Below are 25,972 nucleotides of genomic sequence, written 5' to 3'. Positions count from 1 at the left end.
TTCTTCATATGCTTGATATTTCTCTCAAGTTGAAGAATTTTTAAGCTGAGATCTTATTTCTTTTGATTGCAAAAAAATTATTCTTAAAATTCCAAAATCAAAATTCATGATTCCTAAAATCTATTAGTTAATTTGATGGTTAGATTCAATCCAGATTAGGAAACCTCTTTGCTCATTCTATACATTGGACAATATTATTAACCATAATGAAAAAGATTGCTTTTGCTCTTTCATCCGAGTATCCGACCTTTCATATCCGCCACCCTCAGATGGACGGTTACGATCCCATGCGGTGAAAACAATTTCCGCGGAATTGGAGAGGATCGCAATGATACTGGCCATTTTGGATCGTCTTCAACACTTGCACTAGACACAGACAAAATCATCCGTCATATTCCATACACGTGTTCCATATGGTCAAGCTAGAAAGCTTGCATGTGAAGATTTACAACTTAATTTGCGTAGGACTAAACATCTCCTTCGACTAAACATCTCAACGAAATAAAAGGCGGGAAGAGAGAGGAGAGAGACGAAGCCTCGAATTTGAAGGAGAAAACCTCGTGGTGGTGGCGAAGGGAAACGCCTCCGCCACCGCAAATGGCGGATGATGACACCGAGGTATTCATTAATTTTCCCCCTATTTTTATCCATATAAAAAAATCAAGGATCTTCTCCTTCCAAAAAAGAGAGAGAGAAAAGAGCCATGAATTGAATGTATTCGCCACGTCGATTATCCAGACCAACCCTATTTGAGCAACGAGTTTGATGATCAAATTATATGGTACTCGCCACACATCTCTTCCTTTTGTTTAAAGGTTGAATCTAGAATACGATATTTGAAGATTTCCAACATTTTTGGTTTACATTTTATATCTGTTAATTTTTTTTCAGGGAAAGAGTGTGTGCGCGCCAACGCCCTCGCAAACAAGGAAAAGGGCAAGCAATCTTTAAGGCGCTCGTTCTTTCATTGTTTGCAAGGTTGGATCTTGATTCCGATTCTTGACATTCTTCCATTTTTTCCGTTAATGGAAATTTCGTATCTAGTTCCTTCATTCTTGCATTCCAGTAGAATTCTGATTAAATTATTTTTAAATTCATCAATGTGAAAAGGAAACCATGCAATCCCTGTTTGAGTAACAGGCAGGCTTGTTTGAGGTAGTCCTTTCACCTCCTTATATTGAGTTGAGTGGTTACATTTCGGCTCAAACCATTTGATGAATTTCTATTGGATTCTGAGCTGATCTTCCATGTCTTAATTGGTTCCAACAAACACGGAGTAATTTTGATGTTCAGTCCGAAAAGGAGCGTTCAAATCTTGAGAAGAAAAGGGCGATAAATCCTGTTCTAAGTGAGAGAGCTAGTGTTTCTTTGAGGTAATACTCTACATCTTTTCTCCTTAGATTTGAAGTTAATAAAACATCTTGGTACAAATTATTGACAGAGTTTGTGAATTTTAGTTTCATTATTTTACTAGTACTTCATATGTTTGAAAACAAAAATATTATTTGAATAGGATTTACACAAACCAAAATCCAAAGTGATAAAATTCAACCACAATTAGTTACATTGCATTTGAGACATCCTTGAAAAACGTGAGACCAAAGGAATGTAGAAGTAATGGAAAAGATATTTTGGATTAAATATCCTAGATAGGCCCTGTCTCTCCCATGCTTGATTTCTTTTTTCTTTTCAATTTCTAAATCTTTTGGAAAAAACAAACTAAAAATATAAAATATTTGCAAATCAAACAAAACATGACCAAATGTCTATCCTAAACTAGCCAAGTGGACAAAGTATGCCAGCATTCTTAGAAATCTTGTGCAAGGGCACGTTAGAGAGAAGGATAGGGATAGAAGCAATGGCGGAGCCAGCCCGGGTGATCTACTCAGGCTATGGGCCACGAGCGTTGACATCGACGTTGTCACGCTGGGCTAGCCTCCTCCTCCTCTTTCTTTGTTCCCTTTCTTCTACAGTAAATTTGAGTTTTTTCCTTTCTCACTGTCGTTGGGCCTCGGGCTACAACCCGGGTGGGCCTGTACATGGCACCACCATTGTATAGAAGGATTGAGAAAGGTGGTTGGAAGGAAGATGACAGGGATAAATTCACTGTTTACTAAATTCATATTTTCTTTCTTCATAAGTAAATAACTTTTTGAGGTTTTATTCCATTCCTAATTTCTTTCTTTCCTACATGATGTATCTTGCATAAGATTCAATGAATTGATGAACTATACATTGTACATCATATCAAAATCCAAAAGAATTGTGTTTTTCTTTATTTTTTTTTAAATGTTAATACTTTCTTACGTACTTTTAATATTATTAGAATGTTTTCTTAACTTTTTAAATTCTATTATTTTCTCTCCTAAAATATTAATATTATTAAGTATTTTTCCAAATTTGTAAATTCTTTATATTGATACGTAATCCTTATTTCCTTCATATTTTGATAAGAAAAATTGATAGAATTTATTGCGTAACTTTATAATATTATGATTTTGGATATGACAAAAATTTGGAAAGGATTCAAAACATATTCTAATTCTAGTATATTTGACCAAAAAATAAATTTTTGTGTGACAAAATAGTTTTTAATAATAATGCAAGGTTTGGTAATACAAATAATTACTTAATTTAAATGAAATGATAAAATATGATTAACAACATAACTATATACAAAATTAAATAAAAAATAAAAGATGAAAACTTATACAAATATTTTTTTTAAAAAATATTGCACTATAATATGTTATGTTAGTCATTATATTATATGATATTTACAGTAGGTCTCCATTATAGCCCTTTAAGTTGGCTTAGAGATATCATGAAAATCAACTTGTGATACTAGAACCTCTAAAGCATTTGGTTAGTAAATTTCTAGCTAATTATTAGAGTTGACAAATGACATCATATTCTTGGATTGCATCTTTTTGACAAAGCGACGATTAATTTCTAAGTATTTAGTTCTCTCGCAAACTATGAATTAGAGGTTATATGCGTGACAATTTAGTTATCACATCATTGTTTCATAGGTTCTATGAGAGTATATATCAACTCGATCAATAGCTGGTTAAATAAATATATCCTAATTGATTGGTTGACTACTTGTTCTAAAAGCTTGAGATGGTAGGATAAGTGATAACCAATTATCTTTAACATGGTATCACAACCATTGATGGTGGTAACACCTGCTCATTAACAAATCCCTCTTCCTCTCACTTGTTTTTTGTGTAACACAGTCATGATGTTGTATCTTATCATGCGGTAGACTTTTCTCTACATTCCGTTCTAAGGAAACCAAACCTTGTGATCCTTAGCAAGGTGAGCACAAGTGATTTTTTTTTTTGAACATCGTTTGCATTGACTAGTTGCCTGCATCATCACGTCATTGTTCACAACATCTCATGTGCCTAGGTCTGTAAATGAACTAATCACGAGCAAACTTGGTGTTTTCCTTGGTAAGAGCTTCTTTGTGTTCATTTAACATGCACAAAATCAATTAAATGAACAAGCTTGAATAACTTTTAAACTAGATGAACAAGCTTGAACTGCCCATAAATAATGTCCATGAATAAAGCTTGTGAACCATGTTTATCAAAAGTCTTATTAAACTTATAAATAAATAAAGAAGCTCTTGAAACAAACAAGCTTGGAGCTCAATAACCAACAAAACAAAAAAAAAGTTTAAAAATGTAAAAATTTCAAGAATCAAACATGCTTGAATCAAGTGTTTGATAGAATCTAAACAAACCAAACTCAAGTCAAACTCTAATCAATTTGAAGCTCAAAAAGAGAGAAAAAATGAACCAAGAATGAACAGTTGTACCAGTAGCTTGGTTAATTTTAGGCTAGATTTTAATTGGCTTTGTTACCTTATTAAATAATTTTGAACAACACAAAGTTTGGTTTGACTTGATTTGTTTATAGGTCTATATGTGCTTTCTCTATGCAGTGGACCATGTGTATGAGTTCAGTGCCCACATCTCTCCCAACTGCAAATTTGTGTGTCAATTATGTTGTGTTGATATCAACTCCATTGCTTGGCACTGATGTGTTGTTGTCTGTAACATTTTCTGCAGCAGTTCATTCATCAAGCCCACTCACCTTTAGGTCAACACCAGTGCCCAATCTACCTTAGGCCTCAATCCTGAAGCCAGCAACCCCCCATTTTTGGACCAGCAGCAAAGCCCAAATCAGAACTTATTTGACCTAGCCATTCATTATCCGACATAAAAACAGTAATCTCTTTGTTTGATCTGACGCTTTCATGTCACTGTCAGCAGCTCATTTTTATTTTCAGAATGTCAGATTCTTGAATAGGTGGACAACAAAGTTGTAAGATTCACTCTAGTTGCCAGGTAGGCCTAGATGCTCACATTGTAGAAGATTTGGATATGTTTTGGCATGTTGTGTCCCTAACACCACTTAGTTCTACTATATTAATATTCTAGAGGAGTACTCGAACCTCCTGATTCCAGACTTTTGTCAATGTTTTACCCAGCTTGGCACCTTATTTGCTCATGGAGGTAGATAAATTGAGTGTTTATTCTGTATTTTTAGGCCATCCCCTAGATTCAATATCTATCATAACATTTTTGGGTCCACTTTCTTTTTATGCTAATGTTACAATAGCTAATGAGTCTCACTCAACAATTAAATGCACTAGAGATGTTTCCATCTCACCTATGCTATATTTGTTTTGTGTGTTTTATAACTAGACTTTCCACTTTTGTCAATAAATTTACTAAATCATTGAGTTCTATCACCTTTGGTTCTACTTTGTTTCTATTCAAGATTCATGGACAAACAAAGTAATTAGTGTGGGGAAAGAGTATCATAGGTTTTACCAATTGGAAGTGTTTCCATTCTTTTTGGCTCTACTGGCCACCCTTCATCCCTTTAGATATATAGTCGTCTCAGTCTACATACATTTTAAAATTTGAGGCAAATGGTTCCTAGGCTATATAATTTTCAATCTCTTGAAAATCAATTATGTACCATAAGCAAAGAGTATCATAAGTAAATATACCAGGTCCTCCTTCCCTAGCAGTGTTCATAGGTGTGCTTCTGTACCATCTACTTCAGTTCATTCAAATTGTTTACAGTCCAAGCTGTTTTAATTATGCCTTTTGATTCAGATACTTTATTACCTTTATTGATGGCTAACTAGAATAACATGATCTTTTCTAATAATAAAAAGAATATTTTAAAATATTTTCTATTTTCTCTTTTGATGCTGAAATTAAAACCATTTTGACATCTCTTCTACATAGTGATAACTCTAGATAATGTTTATCTCACACTTTTTAATTATTTTTTATTGAGTCTTAGTGTTTTTCACTAGTTCACTTTGCCTACATACACTTTATTAAAATAATATAAAAGAATTAAAGTATCAACATCTTGTTGGGACTACTTGGACTTTACTTCTACATATGCATGTTCTGCATTCTTTTTGGGGTGATACCATCTCACTGTATGTAATTATACGTGATCTCCACTCTCTAGTGTTAAATTTCCTTTACTCATTGCTACTAGTGCTCTTTGGATGCACTTGCTTTGTTCTCTTAGTATCTCCTAGCCACTATAAATTATTTTTTATAGGCCATTAAGTGCATTTGTCTCAAATATTATCGTCTCCAAACATATTGTATCTTTAACTCTATTGATATAATCCTTTTCGATGCAACTCATTGCTTTCCTTTGTCACCATCTCACCTGTATCCCAGTAGGAAGTTTTCCCTGTATCTATGTATCTACAGTAGCATTATCTTGAACCCTACATGTGGACCTCCCCCACCATTTGTAATTGTTGACCTACAACTTGAGGTACCTCCATCATGGGTGTACAATTGACAACCATATCTGAAAGACACGCCAACAACTTTTGGAGACTCTCTCTCTTTCCTGTCATTAGCTGTTGTCCTAGATCCCGGTTCTAATTTGAACTTTTCTATTTGCTTCTTACATAGGTACTCATAAATATTTAACTTCACATTCATTTTCACATTTTATATCCTATGCAGCTATGCCACCACAATACTATGGCTTCATGTCTTCAACCTTAAAAATTCATCCTAAGTCTTTGAGGCACTTTGGGATCCAACGTGGCAGCACATTATAATCGATGAGATAAATTCTCTTCACTCTAATGACACTTGGGATTATATTTTTCTGTTAAGTTTTTAAATGTTCTTTGGATGATACTAATGATTGCGTTAAAGTTTGTCGATATTGATACATTTCCCAAGTGGTTAAGTTTACTTCAATTCATCTCTTCCTTTCTCGGGTTGTTATTCCCCTTTATCATCTTGGTAATAAAAAAAAAGATAAACCTAGTTAGCTTCATTGACTAGCCCTGGGTGACCAGCTCGGCCCCACAGAATGTTTCCACCAACCACCAGGGTAAATCGGGAAGCAGGCGTGGCGAGCAGTCAAGAAGCCCAGCATCCATTGGTTGCACGCCTCATTTGGAGAAAAAATTCCTGCAAATATGCCATAGCTGGGAATCAAACCGTGGGTGCTGGTGACAACCTGGATGTCCTACCGTGGCACCATAACCTTGGCGAGATTAGCTTGGTAATCAAGAATCTCTTTATGGTGATCTCTTTAGGGTTTGATCCTGAAGGGGAGATTACTCTGGTGCTTAAGTTGAAGAAGTCATTGTATGCATTGAAACTATCTTGAAGAGTTTAGTTTGGGAAGTTTAGCTTAACTCCGCATTACAACAAGAACATTAAGTATTATAGATCACTCACTTTTCTACGTCGTTTCATAGTCAGGAAGACTTATTCTTCTTTTTGTTTATATGGATGACATTATCATCACTTACAATTGCTCTATCACAATTGTAAATTGAAAGATTATTTTCATCAGCATTTCCAGACTAAAAACTTGGATAACCTCAAATACTTCCTAGGTATAAAGGTTGCTTTCTTTGAAGAAGGTATTTATATCTTATAGCACATGTATGTATTAAATATACTCGAGGAGGAGGTTAGCATTATAATGACTAAATCAAACATATGGATCAATGTCAAATTAATACCAAAACGAGGGAGTCATTGATTGATAAAAAAAATACAAATTAGACTGATAGGAAACTGAACTATCTCACAATCACTAGACTGTCTTTTGTTGTTAGTGTGGTAAATAGTTTCTAGAGAATCCATGCCATGGCCATTGGGCATTAACCTTAAAAATTCTATGATATTCCCAAAATGCTCCAAGGAAAGGTATTTTGTTCTATGATGGAGGTTATTTTCAGATTGTAGTTATTTTGAAGCAGATTGGTAGATTCTCTTACTACCAGACAATCTGCATCCAAATAGTGAATATTGTATTTTTGGTAGGCAATATGGTTTATTGGAAGAGCAAGAAATAGACCTTGTAGCTAGATGAAGGGCAGAGACAAATGTAGAGCCATATCCTTATCAACATGTGAACTCATTTAGGTTAAACAATTGATGACTGAGCTAGGGTACACACCTCTAGAACTGATGAAGGTTTATTGTAACAATCAAATTGCTTTGTACATAGCTTTGAAAATGTTTTATGATGGGAAAATCAAATGGAGGTTAATTTTTAGTTTATCAGGGAGAACAATCTAAAGAAATCATCACCTCCTTTGTCAATTCTAATGGCCAACATATTAATACACACATATCTAAGGATTTATATATAAAGTACCTAATTATCAATAATACATAGCTTGAGAGCTGCCTAGGGTATTTGGTAGGAATGATTCTTCTCATAACAAAATTCATATGCAACTAAAGTAACAGTCTCATAATCCAACTTTGCACTTGATCTAACTACACTTATCTTCTTCTTGCTCTTCCAAGAAATAAATTTCCTCTCATAAGTACTTTAGTAGTCTGAGTTGATCTTCATTAAGTGTGACTGTGTGAGAGCTTGTTAATGTACTCTACAATTTGAAGTACCACATTATTAATTGAAGAGATACTTTCTGAAGCAATCTTCAAGTTTCATAGGCTCCTTAAGTCTGCCTCTAAACGATCACAACATAGAGCTTTAAGACTAATGGATCTTGCTCATTGCTTATGATATGCTCTGTCCTCTAAGAGGAAGGTTGACTTTTAATATTTAGATCCATTATGGGTACCGACTGACTTAACTCCCATTATACTAGTTTCCTAAAGTGCATATTTTTCTTGAGATATATAAATGTTTCCTCTTAGTGAACCACTTTCATGCCAAAAAATACCTAGAATGTAAACTTTGCAGTAATTACCCGTTATAATGATATCATCCACATACACAATATAGAGAATGCATTTCTTAAATAGAGAGGTAAGATAAAATAGTGAGTGGTTTGACACACTTTTGATCATATAAATTCAAGGCGCGCTGAATTGAATTTACCAAACTATGCTTTAGGAGCTTGCTTCAAACCATATAGGGAAATTCTTTTGTATGGATATCTGACACTACCTTTTGGGTTGTTCTATGCATATTTCTTTCATGAAGCCACTGTGTAGAAAAACATTCTTGATATTAAAATAATAAATGGCCATTGAAATATGTTGCCAAAGTGAGGAACAATGGATTAAAGCAATCTTAAAAGATGAGAAGGTATAAAGGGAATTAACTTCATAAACTTGAGTGGATCCCTTGGCTACCAATCAAGCCTTCATTGATCCATGATGCCAATAACTGATGTCTTAATTGTAATATCATTTTCAAGCTATTCTGGACTAAAAAATAGAGGTATACATACCCATGTGACATCAGAATGTAAATCATTTTCTTTCTCAACCATAGTCTATCTTCAGCCTAGGAATAAAAGTACCTCCAAAACAACCTTAGGAATAAAGCGCGAAGTTCATGAAGAAAGAAAGAAAGAAAAACAGCTAGGTCAATGCAACAAAAAATAGAAAAGGAGAAATGAGATGAGATGCACAAACCACTAGTACTTTTTTGGGAGTTCAACAGGAAGATAAGATCTAGATTAGGTAGGATCTAGAACAAGAGGTGGTGCTAGGTGAATAGTAGAATCTCGTTGTTGTTTATTGGTCCTCAATTAATAGGTCTGCTACTCCCAATTTTTGTTCTTCTAATTCTTCTATTTAATTAATTAGGTATCTGACCTACTAAATACCCACATAAACTCCAAAGATTAAGATATGTACTTACCCATTTGATTAAATGGATACTTGTCATACACTCATACCCACCGATAACGATTTATAGATATCTATATAAATGGGTACATGACATATTTAATTTTTAAACTTTTAATATTATAACAAAATTAGCAAGATTTTATCATTGTGGTTAAATTATTTTACTATTGGTAAATTATCACATTAGTGTATTACCACAATTTTAATATTTATTATATATTTTATTTGAGAGTAGTTGCATATGCCTAAATTTGTTTAAATATCCACCATGGTTTGAAATTACCAAGCGAAACAATCAAAATATATCATTTTGATAAATTAGCTAAACTCAATACTACTTAGCATCAGGACAATGTCTCCTTTGTCACTGTTTTATTCACATGGATGAGTATCATTTTATGTCAACACTTAATACCCCTTGACATGTTAAAATTAAGATAATGTTGTTATTTTTTATTTTGTCTCCATATAAGGTAAGGTAAAAATCATAGCATTCTAGATGGGAAGTAAATATTAGAAAATTATCTAGTTCATTTTCTTCTTCATCTCTTTCCTCCTTCCATCTTTAATTTCCCATAAACACCGTACATCGAAATGTGTGCATGATACTAAAATAGTATCGTTCTAGTCAATGATGGAAACATCAGCACGACTCGAGATTTCAAACCTTGATATCCACATACACATTTTCAGTGCTTTACACATCGATATGCAAATTCAATCCGTTATGATAAATAGGTGCCCGACATTTATTTTAGATACCTGATCAAATGGATACACATTTCCATCTCTAATGGAGACTTTAGTGTTGATGACCTTATATGATAAATTAACAAAATGAACAAAAGTGTAACAATTGGAAGCACTTCAATCACATGTTAAGGAGTCTAAAGGAAAAAAAGGATTTGACCTAAAGAAGATTACATTTATAGATATAAACATGTGTTGTATTTGAAGATAGAAGATAGTGATAATGATACCATATTACAACCAAGAATAACCAAGCAAGACATGCTTAACTCTTCCAAGTGAAATTATCTTGATTATGGTTGATAAAAGATGGAAAATACAAGTGCATTCAAAATTATAGTAAATTAACCCTAACTATAGTGAATATTTGAAGACATTGTTGATAAGATAAGATAACATATGGTAAGAACAACATCATACTCAAGTGAAACTCCTTATAAATGAAAATCTTATGAGTAAGCCCAATCATGTGGTGATTCTTCCTTTCAGCTACACTATTTTGTTGGGTGAACGAAAACCAGATGATTAATAAAAATGCATTGCCTAGAGATAAAGCATTGAGAGTGGCAAAAAAACATATTAGTATAAAAGCAAGAAAAAATTATTTCATAACATCTTAATACAGCAACAACCAAACCTTATCCCATTAGGTGGGATTGAATATTTCATAACATCTTAATAAATAAACTAAATTAGTTTCCTATCTGTTAAAACTTTCGAGCCGCAAAAACCGCTTTTTGCGTTGCGGAAATCCCGAAGTTCTTAGCCATTGGATCCGTGCGAAGATAAAATTTTTCATGTACTTAGTTTTTCTACTCTAGATCTACTCTAGATCTACATGTCAAGGGATATACCTTTGAAGCGAAGCCCTTCGCAAATCCCGCTCGTCCAAAGTTCTTCGGATCTCAAGTGTGTTCAAGCGGACACACGTCTAGAAGTATCCACACGAACAAGAGATGGAGAGAATAAACTAAGAGTGTGCTAGCACCCTTAGAAGTCACGGCAAGGATGAGAGGGAGAGGGAGGAAGAGAGGAGGAGGAAGATCACTTGAGTGAGCACACCAAAAATAAATATTATTCACACACTTGTAACTCCTCTCCTCTTTAAGTGGCCGGCCACTCATGGAAGACCAAGAGTCATGGCTCTTGGTTTTCCTCATGAGGTGGCACACACTTGAGCTAGCTTTGATGATGTGGAACACCATCATTGGCCGGCCCCATGCCATGTCATAAATGAGGTGGCAAATGGTCAAGTCAAACTTGACCCTTCATCTTTCCTCTCAAGTCAAGTCAAACTTGACCTCTTATCTCCCATGGTTAAACAAATCTAACCTTTGATTCAAGTCAATTTTGATTTAATGAATCTCTATTTATTGAATTAAATTGACTCAATGAATCATAATCTAAATTAGACTCATTGGACACATGAATCAAATTGAGTCCAACTTAATTAGTTTAATTTGTATTACTCTTAATCCAATTTGGTTCATCACATGAACCTAATCCTCTAGGTTCATCAAATGAACCTAATCTCCATCTAATTGCCCTTTGTGTGTGACCCTATAGGTTTTTGTAACGTTGACAATGTTCCTAAACCCATTTAGAAACATAAGTAATGAGCGATATCTAGCAACACATCATTACTACCCAAGTTACAAGAATGTTGAGATCCAACATCACCTTGTGACTACTAATTGTGACTCTCACAATATATGACAATGTCCTTATATTCTTGACATCTAGATTGATCAATTGAGGCATATCATCCTCTAATCAATCTATATCTTGAACTCCAAGTAGACTCACTCTAATCAAATGAGCTCAATATCTCATATTGACTCACTTGGGCATGACCATGCACTTAGTGGTCTCACTCTATCAAGAATCATGATGTCTCTCCCGTCATATAGGAGGTATAGATCCCATCTACATCACTCACATTCCTCCGCATAATTTGTTACATACCCAGTAATCGCCTTTATAGTCCACCCAATTACGGGTGATGTTTGACGAAGCCAAAATATGCAACTCCTTATGTAGGGAACTATGGTGACTTCAGGTCCAAGGACTAATAGTTATACTAATAGTCACATGAGAAAGTATATGCCACTCATATAACGATCCATGATACTTTCTCATGGCGGGTCATTCAATATACATTCTCCAATGCATACCCATGTGTCAACTTGATATCTCTATATCCATGACTTGTGAGATCAAGTCATCGAGTTGACCTACATGCTAGTCTTAGCGCATTAACATTGTCCCTGAATGTTAATACTTGACTAGGAATGATTAAAAGTAGTGTTCTCTATATCATCTCACTAGCGATTCAACCAATCGATTGATATAGATAAGAACCTTCTACTCAAGGACGATATTATACTTAGTTATTTGACACCAATACAAGTAAGTATAATAACTATAAATAAATGCCTTTATAAACATATAGGAATATGATACATCAAGTCCATACAACAATCATCACATGATTGGTTTTAGGGCTCTAACTAACACTATCTTAGTATAAAAGCAAGAAAAAAAGAGTAATTTTTAGAATATTTTTTAATTAATAAAATCCCAAGTCACTCTTAATAGTCATTAATAGAAGTAATAAATTATTTAGAACATACTTGACTAGAATTCAAAATCATGGTTTGTAGTCTCATATCGTGTCGAGCAAAACCGTTGTAGCATATTGTTCCTGTAGATTACCAAAAATCAATCTTTGCATTGAAACAATATCTCCTATGTCATCGTGTTAATCATGTCAAAGAGTATCATATCATGTCAACATTGGATACACCTTGACATACTAAAATTGAGATAATATTTGTTACTTTTTAAATTTATCTCCATACAATATAGTGTTCTAATTTTTGGGCTAGGCGGCCACCTAGGCATTAGGCAACCGCCAACCGCACTAAAAAGGTGTTGGGTGCCCAGCCTAGGCGGCCTAGTTGCCTGGCGGCCTATGCGTCGCTAGGCGGCTTCGGCGCTGCTTCGCTTTTGCGTGAACCACTGAAATTTCCTTATTTTTTTTGTTTAAAACACTAAATCCTATCATTAAGTTAATTAATCTATTTCTCATCGCTGGTTCAAATACCTCTCACCTCTGGAAGCTTTTGCCCGATCGATAAGAATTTTTTTGTTAATTTATTTTATGCAATTCATTTTTTTGGCCTCCCATGATGCTTTCGATGTCGCGAGATGTGTCAGCTCCAGCGTCATGGGATGCGTCCGATGCTAGCGTCGCGGGATGCTTTCAACGGTGTCGAAGGTGTCCCGCGATGCCAGCGACATCGCCGATGTTTTTTCAATTTATTTAATTTAAACAATTTTTCACTTAAATGAGATAGTTCGAATAGACTTTTATAAATCCTAATTAAATTATCTCAGTAAAATATATAAAAATATACTTAAAATTATTTTTTTTATAAAAGTAAAAAAATTCTAATAAATTTTATTAATTCATATAAAGTAGGTTTATATTCATATTTTTATATTTAAAATTAAAACAATTCTAATAAATATTATTAATACATATAAATCATATTTATATTCTAATAATTTTATACTTAAAATTTAAAAATTCTAATAAATTTTATTAATCCATATAAATTAAGTTTATATTCATAATTTTATATTTAAAATATAAAAAATTCTAATAAATACTATTAATTAATTTATATTATGATAATTTTATATTTAAAATTTTAAAAATTCTAATAAATATTATTAATTCATATAAATCATATTTATATTCATAATTTTATATGTAAAATTATTTTTTAAATATATTTTATTAATTCATATAAATTAGATTTATATTATGATAATTTTGTTTTACTGATTTATATTGTTTTATTTATTGATTTCAGTAGTCTTAAATCTTAATCATGTAAAATACAACAATTCCATCAACTTGAAAGGATATTGCTTAAAGTTATGCAACATGTTCAGATCTTAAAAATCCAAATATTATATATATAATTATATATATATAATCTTATAATTTTTTGTTAGACTTGTTAATGATTCTAAAGTTTCTAAATTTATTCTTAAGTCACTTTTCATGTTATCACAATTGATTATTTTCATGTTAAATAATTTTCAATATAATGTATTGAACGACTTAAAAATTATTTAATATAATATTGAAAATGAAAAAAAAACCTTATCAATAGAGTGTAAGTATTCTAGTTTCTTATATGAGAACATATACAAAATTGTACAAACTATAGGGGTATTAAATTAATAAGTCATACTATGAAACTTTGTAAAAGAGTAATAGAAAAAAGATTAAGGAAGGAGACCCGGTGACTGAAAATCAATTTGGGTTTATGCTTGGAAGGTCGACAATATAAGCTATATATCTTCTTAGACAACTAATTGAAAAATATCGAAAACAAAAACAAGATCTACACATGGTATTCATTAACTTAGAAAAGTTTATAATAGAGTTTTAAGAGAAATTATATGGAGAATTATAGAAAAGAGATGTGTTAATGTAACATATATTGAACTAATTAAGGATATGTATGAGGATGTAACGATCATAGTAAAAGATTCAGGCGGAGTAACTGAAACTTTCCAATAAAGAGAGGGTTACATCAAGGATCATCTTTAAGTCCCTAATTATAAACGAATTCATTGCACACATTCAAGACACAGTACCGTAGTGCATGTTGTTTGCAGATGATATTGTTTTGGTAGATGAAACACGTAAAGGTGTAAATGTTAAACTAAAATCTTGGCGGGAAATACAGGGAAATATTCTTGTCTTAGTAGAATAAAGACAGAATATATGAAATCTAAGTTTAGCAATATTAGACGTAATAAGACAATTGTTAAGATATGAGATGATAAGTTGCCTGAACTGAGAGCTTTAAATATTCAAGATTATTTTTTAAAAATGATGGAGGGATTGAGAGAGATGTCTTACTTGGAATACAAGCAGGATGGTTGAAATGGAGGAGAGTGCCGAGTGTTATGTGATCGTAAAATACCTCTAAAATTTGAAGGAAAGTTCTATAAAATTGCAGTTAGACCTACTATGTTATATGAAGTTGAATGTTAGGATACGACTCGAGCACATGTGAGAGTTGCAGAAATGAGGGTGTAATGATGTATGTATGGACATACGAGGATAGACCGGATAATAAATAAGAGCATTAGAGAGATGAGAGTTACATCTATTGAGGGAAAACTTCGTGACACACGTTTAAAATGGTACGGATATCTACTTAGACGACCTAAATACTCTAGTTAGGGATATGAAACTATGACAAACACAGACATGAAACAAGGAAGAGGAAGATAAAAACAACTTGGTTAGTAATAATAAAACAAGATAAAATTTATTTAAGTATAGATGATGATATAGTAGGGGATAAAGCCCAACGACGTAAAAGGATCCGTATAGCTGACCTCACCTAGCGGAATAAGGTTTTGTCGTTGTTGTAGAAGATGACATACAATCGATGAGATAACATGTAGTGAGAATAACATTATCCCAATCTCCCCAAAAAGAAAAGGGAGCATACATGTGTAGAAGTAATGCTCGTGAAGTCTCTATCCTCGGGGCTACAATGCAGTGGTTAGGTCCTCCAAGCGATTAATCAGATATCTAAAGTTTGAATCCTAGTTGCGGTGCACTATATGGATTTTCATCTAGTGGGACTACAAATCTAAGAACGTTGGCCGTTCTGCGAGCGTTTCTCGATTTAACCTGGCTGGTGGGAAACTTTTGTGGGGCCGATCCAGTCACCTCTATAATTAGTCTTCTTGAAGAGTTGGATACGTGGAATATAAAAAAAAATGTCCGAGAAATCTCAATATGATGTTGGATTTATTTTTGGTATAAATATATGTGGACTAATAAAAAATAACCATGACTCATTGGAAATGACTAAAGGGTGAGATAAGTATTTCCTAGAATTATCATAGCGTAGAGCATTGATAGAATGTAAAATTGGTTTCTAATTTTAGTATAAAAGGAAAAAAAGAAAATAGTTTAGAATATTATTTAATTAGAAGACACCAAATCATTCAAATATGTTGACAGGTGGACTAATAAAAAAATCATGACTCATTGGAAATGACTGAAAAGGGTGAAATAAGTATTTCCTAGAATTATTATGTTGAGTGTTGATAGAATGTCAAATTGGTTTTTTGATTTTAGTATAAAAGGAAAAAAAGGAGAATAGTTTAGAATATTATTTGATCAGAAAACACTAAATCATTCAAATATATCTTTAATGAAAATAACAAAATATCTAAAACCAAAATAGAACTAACGCTACTTGGATCTGAAATAATGTGAATGAACTAAAGATATAGAAGTACATTTATGAACACTCCTAGGCAAAGATGACCTAGTATATTTACTCAACTGACATGATTCATTCTCAAGAGATTGAAGATTAGATGACTAGGCTTTTACTTTTTATAGTTTTAGGTTTAATAATTTTGTGCTTAACTTGACATTGCATTTTTTTAAATGTTGTATAATGTTGTTTAAGTTTTTCTACACGAATAAGTTCAATATTTTTTAGATCTTGTTATAAATGCCAAGTCTAGTAAGTAAAATTTGGGTGAGAATTTATGAATGTAGTAATTTCTTCATTTCTAAATTGAATGGCAGTTTGCCTCCTCTGATTTCTAGTTATGCTTTAATAGCCTAGGGAGTATCTGTGTTGTCGAGAAGAGTATATATGTTGGTAGTGCTGAAGACTTTATCTCTTTTACATGACAATTATTTGTTTTCTTTCTCCTGCATTTCCAGGGATCACTTGATTCTGTTAAAACATGGCGTCTCTTCAGGATATTGGAATGTCTGCTGCTGTGAACATTATAACAGCTCTTATATTTTTGATGGTTTTTGCTATGCTTCGGCTTCAACCATTCAATGATAGAGTGTATTTTCCGAAGTGGTACTTGAAGGGAATAAGAAGCAGCCCAACCCATTCAGGGAACATTATGAGAAAGTTTGTCAACTTGGACTGCAGAACATATTTGAGATTTTTGAATTGGATGCCTGCTGCATTAAGAATGCCAGAACCTGAATTAATCGACCATGCAGGCCTTGATTCTTCTGTATATGTCCGGATATATCTTCTTGGGTGAGTCCAAAAGTCACATTGTTTCAATTATCTCTTGCTGAAATGATAACTGCAAAATAATCCATAAGTGATAGCTATATTTTTAACTTTTAAAGTGTCAGTTAGCTTTCCAGGTTGTGATCCATTATCAGTTTACCCTCCATCACAAGAAATATGTTAATATTCACAACCACATTTACTAAATCACACCATGACAAATTTATTAAGTAAAATCCAGACAGCTTAAAAACATCCACAACTAAGTTCTTAGACATTGAGAGAAGCATTAGTATTGAACAAACTATAACTTCAATTACATAAGCAATAGGACAAGGTAAAGGTGAAACGACCCTAACTCTCACTTTACTTAAATTATACTCGATTTTTTTTATAATTTATATGGCTGCAACCTATACTTATAAAATCAATATTTAAAAACTATTTTACTAATATTTTTGAAATAAAATCTCAACTGTATTAAAACCTAAATTTGTTAGTCACACAAACATTAGTCTAAACAAACTATCTAAAACCATTCAAAATCAAATCTTTAAATAAAAATTCAACATTTTAACTTTCAAGAATATTCAACTCTCTCAATTTAAAAATCCTCAAATAACAATTCATTTAACATAGTTTTGTGGAAATGCAAGGTCCTCGGGAGTGTACTATCATGCTTGGTCTAATCAAGAGTTAGAGCCTCCTGCCTCTATTGTAACCATTCAACCCTAGTGAGTCTAATGACTTAGCATATTCCAACCCTAATAGCAAATACATAAATATACAATCACATGCATTTAAAAATACTTTTAATAAATACATTTAACTTTTAAATCATTTGCATTTACATTCACATAAATATTTAAAATATTTTAAGCATCATATACTTTTTTCTCATCATTAATCCTAGACATTTTAGGTGAAGTTTGATAATTGAAAGTGACTCCTCTATCCTCTATTCGATTGATCGATCTATAAACCATGGTACCAAGCGACGGAGTTCAGAGACCCCCCTTCGTCGCATTCCTTTGGCCTATATATGAGAATTTGATACTAGGCTTTCTCTAGGGCCTTTTCCCGTAACCAAGCTCCCTCTGGGACCTTTTCCCTCGCGGTATTCCCATTAATCATTTTGTAAGGTCATTTGAGTTCAGCGATCACTTCATTGCATCCCTTGGGCTATATATGATAATCCAATACTGGCCCCTCTGGGGCCTTTTCCCATAATTGGACTCTCTTTGGGGCATTTTCCCTCTCGATATTCCCATTAATCATTTTTTTATAAGTTCACCGCTCAATTTCGACGGATTCCTCACACATCCCCTTTGTCACAGTCAATCACATTCCTCAAAAATATTTTTCCTTTCCTTTCTAAAAAGAAATAACCTTTTTCATCATTTACATAAAATAAGCATGCATTGGTACATTTCATACCGTTAACACATGACTTTGAAACTTTTAAAACTTTTCATATAACCTTTCAAACACTTATTATGGTTACTCGGGACATCACCATGACTTCTAACCTTTCCTCACGACATAACTTTACTTAGTCACTTCGCAACTTACTCGTTTTAGACTCTTACTGACTCAAACTTTAATAACTTTTTCCCTGACTTGAACTAAGACACAACCAGACCTTTACTAACATCCTAAGAATGATTCAGACACTAGGAATCCAGTCCCAAGCTGTTGCAACCCACTTGGATCGAAAAAGTCCTTGGCCGAGCCCTAGTGTCCATGGCTCCTCTTAGTCCTGAACTCCTCTAATGGCAGCAACGTCCCATGCAATCATAAACTTCATCAAACAATCAAGAAAACTCAAGAATCTTTCAAGAAAACTCAAGAACTTCAAGAAACATAATCTTTATTCAACAAAAACGTGATTCCACATATTTTCATGCATAAACACGATAAACATACATACTATGATTTGAATGGTGCAAAAAGAAGGGTTTAAAATGTGCCTTTCGGTTTAAAATGCTCGAAATTCGAATACTGGCGCGATGAGACGAAGAGGATGAACAGGGATCGACTTGGCTTTACTTTCTCCTCTCAAAGCATATGATTTTTCCCTTTGAAATCTGCAGCAAGGATCATGACGGTTGCCTCCCTTTAAGAACCCTAGATTCTCTTTTCTATTTTTTTTCCAAAAATATCGTCATCTAAGTTAGGGTTTAAGTCTTTTATGTTTAATGCAAGTCTAGACCCACTAACCCATGTAAACTTAAGTTAATTAGGCCCATTTTTAATATGATATATGTTTAATATATATAAATTTCGAAATTATGGGTAATTAAAAAGTTAAAGTCCTCTATTTTATCAAAATTCGGCTTCTCAAACTCAAAAACTCGTGGTTTGTAAATATATATAAAATCTATAAATTTTAGAAAGTTTCAACCTTAATCATATTCTCGGTCCTAAAAAAGAAATATTTTAAAAATATATATTTTTATCTTAATCATCCCTGATCTTCTTTCCTCGGCCAAGCATCAAATATTTGCGTGAAAATCCTCGACTTTGAAATCATGCAGAATTACACAATTAATCATATAATCATTTTCAAATATCATCATTTATTAAAATCATTTAATTAAATCAATTTAGCATATTTAATATTTTTTATGCATGTGGTTTACGGGGACTTTTAAATTTTGGGGTGTTACAAAAGGATTCTCATTATTTGCAATTCTCAGTGCGTACCATCACTAAATCATGTTATACTTCGGAACTACTTATCCTAATTACTTACATAAAAGGCACACAGAATGATATCAACATATAAGACTATCATGTTAAACAACACATGTAATTTGAATGTACTCCACATGCATAACAACTAATATGATGTATGAACAAAGGAAAACTACCAAAAACAGTAAAATTAAGGCAAGCAAAAGAGTCAACAGGGTATTGGGGTTCTCCATAAGAATCAGTAGGTATAACTCAACTCCTATCCTCACTCAAGCTACCTTAAGCCAATATAATCCCTCAACTCAACAACCAAGATACAGCCATAAGACTAGCAACTCTTGGTGACTCATTGGCAACATAGAACCATCATCTTCTTATTTCCATAACTCACACACCAATCATTACCCAAATCTTCCTTTTTAAGCTCGCACAACTCAGATCTCGGCTTCACCTCTTAGTGCATACCATCCTTCCCTAACATACCCATTTCATCATGCCTCAATGCAATAGCTTGTAAACACTGCAAGAATCCTCAAATAAGGATTATAACAACATTGGCAAAGATTTGTCCACTCCACCCGTATAGATTTTGCCCACAAATTATCCTACTATGTTCTCGTGCATAAACTCCTTACTCCCTTCAACAAATTCCTTTAACTGTTTCACTCATTCCAAAGGGAAGGGAAGATGAACCTACTGATACAAGATGCAATTAGTTGGAATAACATCCAATAGACTACAATAGGTGGAAGAGCTCTTCGATTAGCTAGTGATGCTGGAAAAGAATGACAACAACAAAATTAACAGGTTGAAGCTACAATTGATGCGAACATAGCTACTCCCATTTGAATGGTTTTGGTATTGCTTTTAGATCTTCAAATGGAGAGTTGTTATCTTTTGATCTTGCATGATCTCCACATGTTTGAGAGCATCCAAAGACGAGCACCTCACATGACAAGGAAGGATAAAATAAAGGTGAGGTTGGATCTCCTAGTTTCTATTAGGAGTAGGAGGGCTCTGTGATAGCTTCCATATGTAGTGGAGGCGCAAGCATCGGATGAGACATGCTCACTTAGGTGGAGGTAGCAAGCAATTATGTACAAAGGGTATTGGTAGCCGGTTGCATGGATGGAATCTTGAATGGAGATTGCTTTCTTTTTCTGCTACTCATATGCATAAGGGAAGGTCCATGGGAGAGAAGATTGATCTAGAATAGGCAAAGCCTTCAAAAAAAATGTAGATCTGCTACATTAACGACCCTCCTAGTGCCGGCTCCACGGATATGGAGGGAGGTACATGCAGGTACACAGGCGTCAGACTTCTGAGAATCGACCATGACCATTACGCCAGAGATGCCATGCACCCACCGTCTGTGCTACGCCCTGGGGGCATAGGCAAGGCCCATGTATGATGTTCAAGATGGATAAATACCATAGACTAGGAGGGAAGTCTATTGGTCCAGTGAATTCACACATCTGGGTTGTGTTAAACTTGTGTCGCAGAGAGAGAGAGAGAGAAGAAGATAAAGGATGGAGAGATAAGGGAGTGACTATCAGCCTTCCCCCATAGGGGAATATCTCTTTGGAAAATTCTAACTTTAGAAAGGGCTATGATATCATCTAGAATTTGAAAAAAAAAGAAGAAATGTTTACTTTTTTAATGAGGTAATTGTTACATGGCTATTCGCAGGCTCATGGTCAAATTAAATCTAGAACTAATGTGACAACTTAGAGCAATAGCCCTATTAATCTAATGCCTCTATTAGATACTAAATTGAGCGAGAGGAGATTTTATATTATTTAATAAGAGACACCTATTACCTGCTATATTACCTTTTACATATAAGCCTCAACATGGTACTCTACAGCCATAATACTAGATGTGAAATTAATCCTAAAACACATATAACTAATATCTCTAGTCACATAAAACTCTAACAATATGTTGCTTTCTAGTGCATTTTAATTTAGGATTTTATGTTGCTCTAGGTATTATGTTAAAGTTAGAATTCTTTTTCTTATTTAACTACAACATATCCTCTTTTATGGCTTCTCACCAATATTTATCTATAGTTTTATTCTTCTGCAGGTTGAAAATATTTGCGCCTATAACTGTTCTTGCTTTTGGTATCTTGGTTCCTGTCAATTGGACTGGTGGAACACTAGAGAAGAACAAAGACTTGACATTTAGTGACTTAGATAAACTCTCTATATCAAATATTGAACTTGGTTCACAAAGGTTCTTCCTCTCTTTCCCTTTTTTACTTAGTAGAGATCTAACTACTAATAAATAAATAATTGGCTCTAGAACAAGGACTAAATGTTGCAGCATATTCCAAGTATTTGTAAGAGTTGTTATTCTAGCCTACCTAAAAAATGACTCATAACTCACATAATACATAAATTCCATGCTTTTTTTGGTCATTTGGTAATTAATATATGCCACATTTGCCTCTTGTAACATTAAGGTCAAATAATTATTTCAAGGCTCTTACATAGTTGAGTGGGAAGACACTCAATAGAAACACCAATAATAAGCTTGCAACATGCTAATTGCCGATAAGTCAACTAGTACTATTTATTCTTATATATTAATAATCCTTTAAAATTCTGTAACTATGTTTGCTCCTATAATGCTAATACTGCCTATATATCCCAATAAATATATTAGTTTCAAACTTATGCCACCTTCATTTGAATGTAAGTTAGTAATTAACTAAGCTTTTGGATATATCAAAGCTTACAATTGCTAAAACTTTTCTTATTTTTATGGAGCTAAATCAAATGTTATGTTGTACTTTAAAATTTATTAACTTGAAGTTAATTCTAACAATTAACTAAACAATAATTACTCAATATTTTATATAGTAAAGGAACAATTTAGAAATTGCCAATGCTGGTCTCAAGTCTGGATGAAAAAAGGTTGCTAGCCAAAGTTAGGTGAATGTTCTATGAAAAGATCCATCAAATTATTATGCTAATGTTAAGTCCTTCCCAAGAAAGAATGGATTGTAGGGTCTGATTGCAATGTCTCGACAAGGACTGCTATATTATAGGTTGGATAAAAATAAATATTATAGGAATACCGATAGTCTTAGTTTTGGAACATAAAACATATGAACGGTCACTAGTAAAGAAGGAGATAGTAGATATGATGGTTAAGAGAATGATTAATATTTTGTGTTTATAAGAGACAAAATGGGTAGAAGGTAAAGATGATAGAGAGCTCACATTATAAGCCATGGTGCATAGTAAAGAGTAAAATAAGAAATTGAGATAGTTATTGTTGTAAATAGTTCGTTTAAGGATGAAATAATAAGAGTAGTGATTGATAATTTATATGGTCTTTACTGGTCTTTCATGTGGTCCATCAAACATCCATCGATCTCTTGGGCGACAATATGTCTACTGAAAGATGAAGGCGACTATGGGCTTTGGGATCTACATGCTTGGAACAATGCATTATCGTGTCGAACGCTATGGAACATCGAAAGTAAGATAGACTCATTATGGGTAAGATGGGTGCAACACCACTACGGTGCAGATTTTTGGCAATGGTGCAGTAAGGCATTAGATTCTCCATTGATTAAGAGGTTATCACATATGAGAGACGATCTATTGTAAAGATTGGGGAGTCTAGGTGATGTGAACATGAAGTTAATTGATTGGTTTGTAAAAGCACTAAAAATAGGATGAAACTCAGAACTAAACTATATATCTTATTATCTAATGAAATACAGGAACATATATTTATAGTTATATGTTTACAAGAGATAAAGATAAGCTAGAGATAAAATAGGAGATGAAATAGGAAGATAAGCTAAAGATATAATAGGAGATAAAATAAGAAGATAGGATAAGATATTCTACACTCCCTACAAGCTGGATGGTATATGTTATACATCCCAAGTTTGTCTATTAACCGGTCAAACATAGACTTAAAGAGAGCCTTTGTAAGAATGTCTGCAGCCTGCTATGTGGTAGGTACGCAGGAGACTTTGATAATGCCTTCATCAATCTTCTCCTTAATGAAATGTCGGTCAATCTCAACATGCTTCGTTCTATTATGATGAACGGGGTTGTGTGAAATTGAGACCACAGTTTTGTTATCGCACCAAATAATTATGGAACTTTGCTTCGGTATATGTAGTTCTTCAAGGAATTATTTCAGCCAAAGGGCTTCACATATACCAAGAGCAGTGGAATGAAGCTCAGATTTGGCACTACTTCTTGCTATAACAGACTGCTTCCTACTTCGCCAAGTGACTAGATTTTCGAACACAAAAGGATAATAACTCGAAGAGGATCTCCAATCATTCAGACACCTTGCCCAATTAGCATCAATAAGTACTTCAATATTTCTTGTGACATTTTTTCTAAACATCAACCCTTTGCTATGAGTTCCCTTTAGATACTTCAAAATTCTGTTTGCAGCATTCAAGTAACATTGATATGGTGAGTGCATAAATTGGCTAATACAACTCACTGGAAATGCGATGTCAGGTCTGGTGTGCACAAGATAAATCAATCTGCCAACAAGTCATTGAAACATGCCTTGGTCTACTTGTAAATCTTTTGGGTGAGTCTCAAGTTTTACATTTGGATCCATGGGAGTATTAACAGGTTTACATCCCATTAACCCGGTGTCTCTTAGCAAGCCGAGAATATATTTTCGTTGTGAGACAAATATTCTTTGCTTTGAGCAACTTCCATTCCAAGGAAAAATCGAAGTTTCCCAAGATCCTTCATTTCAAATGTTGTTGCAAGATGTTTCTTGATCCTTTCTATCTCTTCAAGGTTATTATCGATGATTATAATGTCGTGTAAATAAACAATCAGTATGGCAATCTTTCCCTTTATTCTATGGTGCAATAGAGTATGGTCGGTGTGAACTTGCTTGTAATCAAGTTGCTGAACCTTCTTAGCAAACATGTCACACCAAGCCTTAGGAGATTGCTTTAGACCGTAGAGAGCCTTCTTTAGAGGACAAACCGAGGCTTCTTTATTCTTGTTGAACCCAAGTGGCAGATCCATGTACACCTCTTTTGCTATATCACCGTTAAGAAAGGCATTGACATCTAGTTGGTAAGTGGCCAATCTAAGTTTGCTGCAAGAGATAGCAACACAATAGTGTTGATATTTTCCATAGGAGTAAGTCTCTTGGTGGTCAATTTCGTAGGTTTGAGTATACCTCGTGGCCACTATCTTTCAATCGAACCATCATTTTCGCACTTAATTCTGAAGACCCACCTACAGCTAGCCAGGTTCTTTCCTACTAGTCGATTGACTATGTCCCATGTATATTTGTTTTCTAAGGCTTTGATCTCTTCATAGACCGTTGTACACCAATGTTTGTATTTAAGAGCCTTGTCAATATTAGCTTGTACTGTTGTTTTTGAGAGATTTGTTACCAAAGCATGCATATGTCTAGATAGATGAGAGTATCCTAAAAAAAATCTAAGATAGGATATTGAGTACACAAACAAGTACCTTTACGAAGTGCGATTGGCATATCCAATCGTGGCAGCTTAGTATCATCAGGATCAAAACTTGAGCCAACGAGTGAGGCGCTAGAGATATCAGATCAGACTTGACTTCTACGCACTTTCTTCTGCTCTAAGTCATTGGCGAAAATTCAATGGGTCTGGAAAGTTTGGATATTGGAGTGATACAGGGAGATATTTGAGGTGATTGTAGATTCTTCTGACTTGAAATTTTTGGATCTGCAAAAGGAGGGTAATTTTGAATTTATAGGTCTTGTGGAAGTAAGATAAGCGCCTGATTTTGAATTTCTGGGTCTTATGGAAGTAAGATAGGTTCTTGATTTTAAATTTGTGGGTCTTGTGGAAGTAAGATAGGTTCTTGATTTTGTAGAGTTAAGATCTCCCCCGAGCTCGATTAGGAGGTGGATTTGTTTTCCAAAAATATTCCCAATTATTTAGAGAAATATGCGGTAGGGCCAAATTTTTAATCAGAGACTCCCCTTGGGTAGAAGGCTTCGAATTAAAGGATTGATGTTCAAAAAAGTTGACGTTTCTAGAGATAAAATATTTTCTCTTTGAAGGAGAATAACATCTATAATCCTTTTTGGTGGAAGAGTACCTAACAAAAACACACTTGTGATTTCTAGGATCTAACTTAGATCTCAGATGATTATGAATATGAACGAAAACCAAACATCCTGTTTAAAGTAAGACCTAAAATCTCGTGTCATAGGAACCCCACGAATTAGGCCTTTATATAGAGAAGAAGATATACACCAAAAGACACAAATACCCTT

General features: G+C 33.8%; 1 protein-coding gene across 1 annotated transcript in view; it reads left to right on the top strand.

The window, feature by feature from the left end:
• Positions 1-537: 537 nt before the first annotated feature.
• LOC122014271 (CSC1-like protein At4g02900) overlaps positions 538-25,972 on the top strand; it is a 69,782-nt gene continuing 44,347 nt past the window's right edge. Inside the window, exons 1-5 of the mRNA XM_042570460.1 lie at positions 538-781; positions 892-978; positions 1,111-1,373; positions 16,684-17,020; positions 21,782-21,931. Coding sequence (XP_042426394.1) covers positions 16,707-17,020; positions 21,782-21,931 — 464 coding nt within the window. The 5' untranslated portion in view covers positions 538-781; positions 892-978; positions 1,111-1,373; positions 16,684-16,706. The remainder of the gene's footprint in view (positions 782-891; positions 979-1,110; positions 1,374-16,683; positions 17,021-21,781; positions 21,932-25,972) is intronic.

The sequence above is a fragment of the Zingiber officinale genome, chromosome 8B (genome assembly GCF_018446385.1).
Source record: "Zingiber officinale cultivar Zhangliang chromosome 8B, Zo_v1.1, whole genome shotgun sequence".
NCBI classification, from domain to species: domain Eukaryota; kingdom Viridiplantae; phylum Streptophyta; class Magnoliopsida; order Zingiberales; family Zingiberaceae; genus Zingiber; species Zingiber officinale.
This window is presented reverse-complemented; position numbering and strand designations above follow the sequence as displayed.